The sequence below is a fragment of the Gastrolobium bilobum genome, unplaced genomic scaffold (assembly GCF_033153095.1).
Source record: "Gastrolobium bilobum isolate Gb01-03AN ecotype WA unplaced genomic scaffold, APGP_CSIRO_Gbil_v1 utg26659, whole genome shotgun sequence".
In the NCBI taxonomy this organism is placed as follows: Eukaryota; Viridiplantae; Streptophyta; class Magnoliopsida; order Fabales; family Fabaceae; genus Gastrolobium; species Gastrolobium bilobum.
In genome coordinates, this window is record NW_026896616.1 from 172,722 (window position 1) to 183,691 (window position 10,970).

At 35.4% G+C, this 10,970-nt stretch overlaps 1 protein-coding gene across 1 annotated transcript; it reads left to right on the forward strand.

Moving 5' to 3' along the window:
• Nucleotides 1-835: 835 nt before the first annotated feature.
• Nucleotides 836-2,375, forward strand: LOC133300992 (HMG1/2-like protein). The gene is made up of 8 exons (XM_061500586.1): nt 836-986; nt 1,067-1,121; nt 1,287-1,406; nt 1,576-1,633; nt 1,708-1,752; nt 1,831-1,911; nt 1,987-2,070; nt 2,154-2,375. Exons 2-8 carry the CDS (start codon nt 1,075-1,077, stop codon nt 2,169-2,171), a joined length of 453 nt encoding a protein of 150 aa, XP_061356570.1. The 5' UTR covers nt 836-986; nt 1,067-1,074; the 3' UTR covers nt 2,172-2,375.
• The last annotated feature ends 8,595 nt before the right edge of the window (nt 2,376-10,970 follow it).

The following is a 10,970-nucleotide window of genomic DNA, read 5'->3' on the forward strand; positions in this document are numbered from 1 at the left end:
CAACTTAATATGATAATTTACTCGAAAATTAACATTTTAAAATTTTATAAAATATATCACAATAACATACAAATTATGATTTATGAATACGAAAAAATCCATTAATTTTCTACACATTAATTATTAATTACATTTTACTTTTTAAAGCATTTTAGTCTGACTATAATATTTCAAAAGTATTATGTGATTTTCTAAACAATTATTATGTTCTTCAATTAAGGGGATCATTACATTAAAAGTACATTTTATTTATTTATTATTACTCTCAATTATCGTTGGCTTTTATTTTTTTTGTTCTAAGTCCCATGAATTTATAGTTATAATTTAAAAAAAAAAATATGTTATGAAATATAGGACTTTTTTATGAATCTAAATACACCTTTGCAGCATGCCTTAGTTTTTAAAATATAACAGATAATAACTAAGGATTTTATAATTTTCCTTTCATATAAAATATTTATTTATGTTGTAGAAAGAAAATCGATGTGTTCTGTCATTGTATAAAAAAAGAAAAAAATATGAGATGCAAAAATTAAAATAAAATAATATGAGAGAAGTAATCTTAATTAAATAGAGAGTAATATTTTCCAATAACTAATGGTAATACCCTCTCCTCTATTAATTTTTTTTTGAAGTGTTGTCATGATTAGAAATGGAGTTCTGAGTTGACTCGGGTTAGGCAATGAAGAAAACACAGAGAAAACACAAAATAGAAAGGGTATCATAAGCCTAGGAAAAAAGCAACCAATAAAATTTCCGGGCAAGGATCATTGACATGGCATTAAATTTAAAATCCCTCTTAAACCCCTGCTATTATTTTCATTTCGCATGCAAATGCAATTGAATTTCAATTTCCCCAAAAAGGACCTTCTTAATAATATCTCTTGGTCCTTTCGCATCTAATACATAGTCATACACACACCCACACACTTCTTTCTCTGACTCTCTCTGTCTCTCTCCTTCGACGAAACCCTAACTCATATCAGGTACGCAATTTTCTTCTTCTTTTTTCCCATTTTTCTCAGTCATTTAAGCCTCTAGAACTGATCCAATTCTTCAATTGCAGTTTTCGTTATGAAAGGTGGAAAATCCAAGGCCGAATCTAAGAGAGCCGATGCCAAGTAAGTATCATTTGGATTTGGATTTGGATTTGAATTTTTCAATTAACTTCAATCACTTCATTTTAACTCGCCTAAAAAAGGAAAATTATTAGGATCAGAACTTTTCTTCAGATCCGAGATCTGAATTTGAGTTTGATTTAATCTCATATATGTTTATGATTGCAGACTTTCTGTGAATAAGAAGGGTGGCGCAGCCACCAAACCGGCGAGGAAACCAGCGAAGGGAAAAGCCGCTAAAGACCCTAACAAGCCTAAGAGGCCTCCCAGTGCCTTCTTCGTTTTCATGTAATTATAATTTTTTATTATTATTATAAGTATTATTTTTTCTTTTTTTGCATTTCTCGCCAAAATATTTAATCTTCTAAAATTAAACTTTGGCATGTCGAGCGTGTTAAATTGATTATTGTTTTAACCTATTAAATTTATTTATGGATTTTTTTTTTGTTTATTAAAGGGAGGAGTTTAGGAAGCAGTTCAACAAAGAACATCCTGACAACAAAGCAGTCTCTGCTGTAAGTGTTTTTCTTTAAATTGTTCGTATCAGTTATCAAATCCTTTAATTGGTGAGCTGTTTAATAAATTTCAGGTTGGCAAAGCTGCTGGAGCGAAATGGAAGACTATGTCTGATGCTGTGCGTTTCTAAGCCATAAATTTTGGTTGGAGTGCTATTTGATGTTGGTATTAAAACAATGTTGGTGTTTTTTTTTAGGATAAAGCACCTTATGCGGCAAAGTCGGAGAAACGAAAGGCAGAGTATGAGAAGAATATGAAAGCCTATAACAACAAACAAGTGGGTACATCTTTTGTTGTCGTTTTTATTGCCTTGAAATGTGCAACTAATAGTTTCTTTTTGATCATTTCTCAGGCTGAAGGTCCTGCTGCGGATGAAGAAGAATCCGAGAAATCAATGTCAGAGGTGGATGAAGGAGATGATGATGGGAGTGACGAGGTTTGCTTTTAGTCTTTTGTCTATTATCTGAGATTTATTGCCTTAAAACATTTTCATCTTATTTATTGTTCTATAATGTGCAGGAGGAGGATGATGACTGAGAATAGCATTTATTTAGGATTTTCTGATGATGATTCGATCATGATAAACATATATTCCTGCTCCCTCAGTAAATTTCTTTTGCCTTCCTAAAGTGAAAGGAGCACACCTTTATTTGTACTTTTAACTTCAAGTGTTTAGCTAAGGGGCATTGATCTCTTGTAGAGCTTTTAGTTGATTTAGTTTATATCAATGAATTCTGGTTACTTCTGTATTAAAATATTGGCGTCTCTCTCTCTGTGCCTGTTGTATCATTGGATGTATATACGTGATGAATGTTTCTCTTCTTTCCGTGAGGGCTAAGTAGCATTTTGTACTTTTTTTATTCTTTGGTAGTGGGAACTAACGGTGACTGGCTATAATTTTGTTTCGAGTGCCCTTGTATATGAACATTCTGTTTCTTAGGATATGTTTTGAGAGAGGAGGAAAGTGAAGATTTTAGTTCAACTTCTTCCCCCAAGTATGGCAATGATGTGATGAATTTTCGTATATTTTTTTTTGTGAATATTAAGTTTTATTCAATCATATGTTTAGGATTTCAGAAGATTTTTATCCTTCAAAAATCCCGTTATAGCTTTTGTCGCTGTTTTGTGGTGGCCTTTCGTATGAATTCTTGAGCACTTTGATGAATGAATCTTTTTCTGCTCTTGCATGGGATAGCAGTTGCTGTTGTGTTATTCTTATAACTTACGGCACTTTTTCACATTCATTTTGGTTGGCAGGTTTTCTTATAGGAAATCTGTTTTGATAGTATACTATTGAGTATTTAATGCAAGATGATATGGTGACGAATTTGTTTAGTGGATGTCTTATATCGAGGACTATAATTTAGTAAGTGGATGTTTTATATCGAGGACTATAATTTGCTAATATTTTATTTTTGCCATAACCGCATAATAGTTTGAATCTAAATTCTGAATTTTCATCTTTCATACTAGTACCACTACCGTTATAGAATTGAGTTGCGACGGAGTGGCCACTATCAATGTTCATGTTTTGGCTTTATCGTTTGGTGGCCCGTGACATGTAATCTGCATTTTTTTGTATGGCTGATTCCTATGTATTACTAGTGCGCAGTGAGTAGTTTATGTGGCTATTACTTCTGATCCATGATTGTAAATTTATGTGCAATGAAGTCGTTTCTGATGATGGAATTAGTGCTTCCCTTAAATTGTTTCGTGTTCTGTATTTTTCTATTTTGAATTTTTTTAGTGATGCGTATTTGGAGCACTAATTCCCTATTGTATTGGTTAGCGTGGTGGGCCTGGTGGCCAATAATTTTTATAGTTTCCGTTGGATTTTGCGTCATGGATGTCTTTTAGATTATGAAAGTCATAAGGAAGTTTGTTCGTTGTGTCTAGCTCCGATTAAGCCTGGGTTCACGGTAGGGTTATTGTGTACGTGCTGTTTATAATGAATGTCATTTTGTGGCTAATTTGTTTTTCGTAGACTTGTGGCTAATTGGTTTGATTGACTGTTTAATTACAAAGTATTTGGTGCCACGAGGGTTCTGTTTTAAGGGCTTTATTAGTTTTTTTTTTTACATAAGATAACTATCTTATGTTGTAGAGAGAAATGGGTGGGTTTCGCAATTATAAGAAAAAAAAAAGTGGGGTGCAAAAATTAAAGTAAAAGAGCATGAGAGAAGTTATTTTATATAAAAAAAAGTAATATTTTCTTTGTTTTAAATGTTTTTATGCGTTAATCACTAGTTGTATTTCTTGTTGAGCAAGACATTTAGAAATTGGTATGTATCCAATTGCACGAGGGTTAGAATCCGTGGAGTCAAGATGGAGAAGTACTATATTACAATAAAAGGAAGTAATCAAAAGAACTCATAGTAAGTCTGAAAAAATAGATGTGTGAATGATGCAAAAATTGAAGGAATTCGAGCCCATCAAAAGTTGTCTTTTGAGGCAATTTATTTCGTCATTATGGATGCTAAAGGTTCATGAACAATATCTAATGAATTGACATTTTCAAAATGATAACACTATCGATCAGAAGTTCTCACGAACACAATTGAATGTCTTCGGATTTGGTAGTGCCGTAACATTCTAAAGACGTAATCCGTTCTATCCTGGGATACAATTGTCCACATTCCTTTGGCTCTGATAGAGGGGATAAGTTATCTTAAGGAGATAACATACGTTGGGCTTAGATTCTTTCTGCATACAAGCATATGTTTCTAATATTCTAAGAGTTTGTTCATACCTTTTTTATTGTACTTTGCTTGTGGGATTAATTACAATATTTTCGTTACACAAATTCAAATCTCTCGGTTATTACACCGTCTAATCTAGTTGTAACAGAATAATGGTTTATTAATGGAGTCCAATAAAGATAACAATTTGTAGGATGACTGTTGGCATTGGGAACATCATATCACAGATTAATTAATAATTTTCCTTGCCCATATTTACTCTGCTCCTTATTTAGTGTAATATTTTCCATTTACATTGTACCAATTTTTATTGTGTACATATTTTCTTTGATCACCTAACTTCACAATCAACTCATTTAAATTTTTTTAATTTTTATTTTGAGTTATGGGTATCTATTTGTAGATAAGGATATGTAACACCCCGTGTATACCCGGAATATTAACATTACATCGTATTAAGCGGTGCTTAATTAAAAATGCGGAATATTCTTTTTCTTTTCAATTATGACGTCATTATCAATTACCAACTTGATTACTTAATCAATTTCATAAAATATCGCCTGTATGTAAATTGCAATAAGACAACTACTGAAATACCTCAATATATAGATAAAGTGTGTATCTAAATCACGGCATTACATCAAGTAATCCGAACAATATCCTGATACATTATTACAACTCCAAAAGACTCAAGACATAATCAAGACATAATAGTACTATGTGTCATGGACAATCCCCATGCTCACCAAATAAACATAGTAACAACAAGTCTCAACATAAAACTCCATAAACATAAACTGAAGCTATAAGCATAAGCAGCATGCAAATCCAGCATCCAAACATGGCAGCATAATGTAACAACAATCTAACTCAGCTCCGGCCTCCTGCCGCCTGAGGTCTCAACATTACCTGACCCTGAAATAAGCATTCCCCAAACGTGGGGTGAGATCCCTAAACTAGAAATCTCAGTAAGACAAGGGGTCCTCAAGGATCTTCCACCCCAAGCTCACTTACATGTGCAATATAAGTTCAAAAAGCATTTATATCATTATCAGTTCCAAAACTATGTAGTGCAACAGATATCTATGCATTGGGTGTAATCACTATCTACTGGCCAGAGAAATGTAGGAATACGTCTATTCCCTACATGTAGTACAAGGAACACCGCTTGCACCTCACCCACAGCCTCACCCTCTTGTATGTTCCACATACTCAGGCTTACCGTATAGGTGGAACACCTCCATGCATATCAACAAGGCACTAACATATAATAGCTCAACAGCATTTCCAAAACATCCAAAAGCATGTAACACAGCATGCATATACACATGGTGGAACTAAAACATGGCTAAACCGAGGACACGAAAGCTTACCTCTAAGCTAGCTATCCAATGCCACAAGCTCAAAGTCCAATCACAACAGATCACAATCTGATATGGACCAAACATAAATCAATAACATGTACCACATGCATACAAATTAAAGACAACGCCTTTTCATTACGTTTTCAAGTCTTAAAGCTTCTAACAAAGCCACAAGCCCTAAATCCCATGATTCTGGCTTAATCCATTAAAAACAGAAGTTCAACTTCATCAATCTAGGGTCTACAAACCCCCAATAGCCTACTGTATGCACAACACAGCTACTGTTCTGCAAAATCCCAGAATATCCGGATATCTCATTGTCCATATCCGGATATACAGATTCACATATCCGGATATCAAATATCCGGATATCCCAAAACCACGTATCCGGATATCCAATATCCGGATATCAGTTCGACAGATATCCGGATATCTCACGACAGAATGCAGTTTCTGCATTTTCGTGAAGATATCCCTTAAAGGTTCCCTTTTTACCGATTTTAAACACCTAATCATGCATTTCTAGATGTGTTAAGCCTCACCCAACAAGTTATCATCTTTTAACCTTAACATGCATCAAGCTTTCATTTTTAAGCCTTAAAACTCAAGTTAAAGGTTGATATACATACCAAAGCTCAAAAACAGCAAAGAGAGATGCTCTTGGAGCTCACAACCAGACTCAAGCTACTGCCACAAGAGGATGCACGAAAATGAACACAAGATGACTCTTTTACTCAACAAGAAGACACCTTGAAGCATCAAAATGCCAACAAAAGGTCACACCCCTCAAGAACAGCAAACACAGCTCTTCAAACTCCCTCACACAGGTTCTCTAACTCAGAAACACCACCCCAATGTAGTCCCAAGGCCAACCCTCACCCTCACCAAGTGTTTAAATGGAAGAACAAGCCTCAAAGGTGGAAGCTTGCTCAAGAAATGGAAGGGAAGGCAATGGAACAATGTATGAGGTGCAAGTCAGCCACCAAGTCACGTAGACAAATCTGAGTGCCTAGGGTTATGTGCTAAAATGCATATATATAGCCAAAACTCACTTAAGCACACAATATTAAATTTAATTTCTACGCTTAGAATTTTAATCCCAAACTTTGGATTATGAAACTAAATAATTTTCTAAGAATTATCATATTTTTCTTATATTTTTCTGAGTACCTTTCTGGTACGCGCTTTTCAAAGCCAGTACCGGTTTCTAGCACCAGTTTTCATTATTTGGACATGAAACTCGTTTTACAAGTCCTACATGTTATTCTAGTAATTATCATGCTTAATTTAATTTTCCGGGATACTTTTTCGGTACACATTTATACCGACTAGCAGAACCGGTATCTGCACTTTTCTTCCGAAAAGCGACTTTCAGCATTCTTAATCACTTATTATGATTATTAAGCCTCATAAATAATTATTAGGGTCAATTATGGAATCATTTCTTATTTTTGATTAATTAATTAAATACCTTAATTAACGGTGCGGGTTCTTACAGGATACGTATGCAAAAATATTGTGGGATTCAATGTCATTATTCCTGAGATGGATGCAATACATGAGCTTGTGGATTGGAATGATCTTATTGCAGGCCAGCTTAAGGAGTTCTTGTTATCTAATTTGAAAGCAGTTTTAAATGGTACAATCAAGCAGATTGTTAAATTTGGCTATAGTGAAGATGAGGCTGAAATGGTCATTTCAAGGAAGGCCCTGTACACAGAGGAAGGAGACTATGTCTTAAATAGTGTGCATGGCACGCTAAATATTTCGAAGGGAAAAGAAAAAGATATTGGCATTACACTATGGTGGAGATGATCAATGTACTTCGCGAAGTCAAACCCTGTTTAACAGCTGGTGATGCAATATGAGACTTGCTGATATGCAACTGAAACATTTCACTAGCATGTAACGTTTCAACCAATGGTGCATCTGCTTTATATGCATGAGGTAACTGTATAACATCACCCACAAATGATGAAATATCTACTTCCCCCATAGTGAATACAAATATTTCAACACCAGGTGTAACAGCCCGTTGTACACCGGTATTGTTAACATTGATTATGATATTAAGCACAGTTACAATCACAACAATTCATTTATAAAAATATGAGTAAACTTTTTCCTTTTCATTACGCGATCATTTAAAACAATAATAAAGCGTAACGAATACATGCTGTGATCGTAACTGGAAGCTAATTGCGGAATAATTAAAACAATTGCCTAAAAATCATACTATACTCCTCTCAAGTCACTAGGGGTTCCCATAGACCCACTTAGCTTAATTCTCACTTTTACGGTTTCTACCAATCCAAACATGGTTCGGTATTCTGGATACTACGGAAAATCCGCATGTTGTGCACCTCTCATATTTTAGTATGTTATTCTAGACTTAATTATCTTTTTAACGAGCTATCACACGCTCCAAAACGTTTTTGTTTGCTCCGGATATCATCATTTGAAGTTGGATAAGCAAATCTGCCAGCCAACCTCAAACAGGGCTCCAAACAGCCGTCACTCTTTGCAAGATTCCGGACAAACCACTCTACTAATCACTCTCAAATTTTTATACAGAAAACTAGACACCTCAAGCTTCAATTTGAAATATCATTCACCTAATTTGACCAAGAAAAGAAGCGGAAATAAATTTCTTAAAAACAGACAGTGACAGCCCCCAAGTGCAGGGGATTTTGGGAAGTCTGTGTTTCACGACTTCTACAGGGCAGCGTGCTAATCCTATGATTCTAAAATTTTGACACAAGGTAGTTGACATCTCAAGATTTACAATGGTGTATGTCACGTCCCTATTGGACTTTTGTGTAGGGAGATATGATATCCCAAAGTTCACTCAAAATCTGTCAATTTATAGAAATTTCATTAGAGTCTTCTTTGTTTTTTCGACATATCCCACTTTTAAAAGTGTGTTAACTAGCCTCAAATGCTACCTAGTAAACATAGATGGCACTCAAGGACTAGCAATGCCTTGGTGCTCTTACAACCCTTCACAATCTATATCAAAAGCTTACTTTACCATTCATCAATTACATTATCATTAAACCATTTCAATCACATTAATTCCTTTGCATGCATTCATTTGACATAAAACATAAATCATATCCTAAAATAGGCCTATTGCCCTTTCATCATATATCGTGCTTCAATATTACACAAGGCCTCAATATTACAAATTACAATGCTTTTTTACAACATTTACATTAATCCTTCAAATATACATAATGGACGCCCAAAATAAATAATGAGAGTAATGGCTAAACTTAGACAAAATATGACATGAACAAAGATGACAAATAATAATCCTAACTCACATGCAATGTTCGTGTCCTAAGTCTAGCCTAGGCCCAATGACCACAAAATGCAAAATAACCCTATGTCCAAGCTCATCCTACGGGCCTCTTGCTCGCCGCTCCAGTGCCACTGCCACAACTTGAAATAAAGTCCCCAAAACGGGGTGAGATATACGAATATATCTCAGTAATCCAGAGGTTCTGGAGATTACTCCGCCCAATGGCTCACTCAGATGCATACCAATAATATACTACAACATTCAAAACGGGATAAAACAAGGGATTTAGTGAAATAGGGAAGCATAGAGAATAAAATACGATGAAGCTGGAATGGTCAATGCCAAAGCCACGCAACATCCAGCCTATTGGCCTCGGCATATAGCCTACGAGTTCTCATCCAAGGGAGTGTTCCCAGAACATCAACCAAGGCACCATCTATCCATATACACCCGAGACTTCCTAGTGTGCTCCTCTACGGATGACACACCACGACCCCATGTCAACTGGAACTCCCTCATGGAGACACCATGCTCGAAGGCAATCTGTCTACTGACCAGAGACACGGTGCATCCTATATACCACTATACATATAAATATGCATGATCATGTTATACTATACTACCAACATACACCTCTAACCACTACCTTCCAGAGGCATGGTGGAACACATACAAGGATTAAACCCAGTACTAAGGGATTACCTGATTAATCCTTCTTGCTTGATAGCTCCAATTCGATACGTCCCCGAGCTTGGTACTTCAAGAAATGCCTACACATAGGCCATTTCCAATACAATTATAATCAACCAAAAGCATACACATGCTCATTAAATATTCATGCATATAATCATGACCACATACCAAAATCCTTTTGGTCAAGGACTACAGGCAACCCATCAAGCTCAAAGCTCTGAATTTTCGTCCGTGTGAGGCAACCTACAATGATCACACAAGGATCATCAATACTAGGTGCAATCATCAAGATTACAAAGCACCAAACTCCCACCTCCCCATATGCATAGGTTTGGCCATTTATGCCCAAGTTACCTAACAATTTTCTTAATTATTATTCAAGGTTCTCATGGTTTCCTAAGGTTACCACAACACCACTTTAAGTCCTTAATTCAATTTAAACCATGATAGCACCAATTTTCCTTAATTTTCCTCTAATGGCTGAAGCACACTCACACACATCTCCTAATAATTTTTCTTCCAACTCAATGCATCAACTCAACACACCACCCATCTAAATATTATTTCCAATCACACAACATCAATTAAACAATTTTTGCATCATCAAGACCTATATACCTTATAATGGCCGAATTCTAGGGGCAAGCATACCAAGGGGTTTCCAATCCAATTCAACACTTTCGCATACCTTACAATCCTATAATTAACTCATGCAAACACTCCACAACTCAATTACACAATCATATCACCAAGTCATTTCACAAAGTCATGAAATCCCAACTCAAAATTGCCTAAGTTATCAATTAAATTCATCAATAATTTTTATGGTTTCTATCACTCTAAAACGTCATTCTAAGCCAGTTTTATCTAATACACAATTTCAATTTGAGCTCTCTAACTACATCAACCCATGCAATTTAGCTCTAGGTCATAAAAATATAAATTCATGATTCAACCAATGAAATGTGTTGAAACTTACTCACAAGCTAGGCCAAAGACTCCTCCAAGTGATACCCAATCAAAAACTTGAACCAACAACTCAAAAACTCCAAAATTCCAATCTTGGCCGCGGCTTAGATGTGATTTTTCTCCCAATTTACTGAGTTTCGAGCTTCAATACTATCATGGTTGTGTTTGGAAGGTCCTCTACTTAAAATTTGATGACAAACTTTGTTAGATTTGAGTTAGTATTGAGTGAGTTTGGAGGAGGAGAAAAATTAAAGAAACTTGGCCATGGAGGGGGTTAGCCGCGGGTTTGAGAGAGAGAAGAGAGAGG

Excerpts from the sequence above, each read along its gene's own strand:
- LOC133300992 (XM_061500586.1), top strand. The coding sequence starts at position 1,075 with ATGAAAGGTGGAAAATCCAAGGCCGAATCTAAGAGAGCCGATGCCAA. Across the intron at positions 1,407-1,575 it reads AGTGCCTTCTTCGTTTTCAT|GGAGGAGTTTAGGAAGCAGT; the intron begins GTAATTATAATT and ends TGTTTATTAAAG. Across the intron at positions 1,912-1,986 it reads AAGCCTATAACAACAAACAA|GCTGAAGGTCCTGCTGCGGA; the intron begins GTGGGTACATCT and ends ATCATTTCTCAG.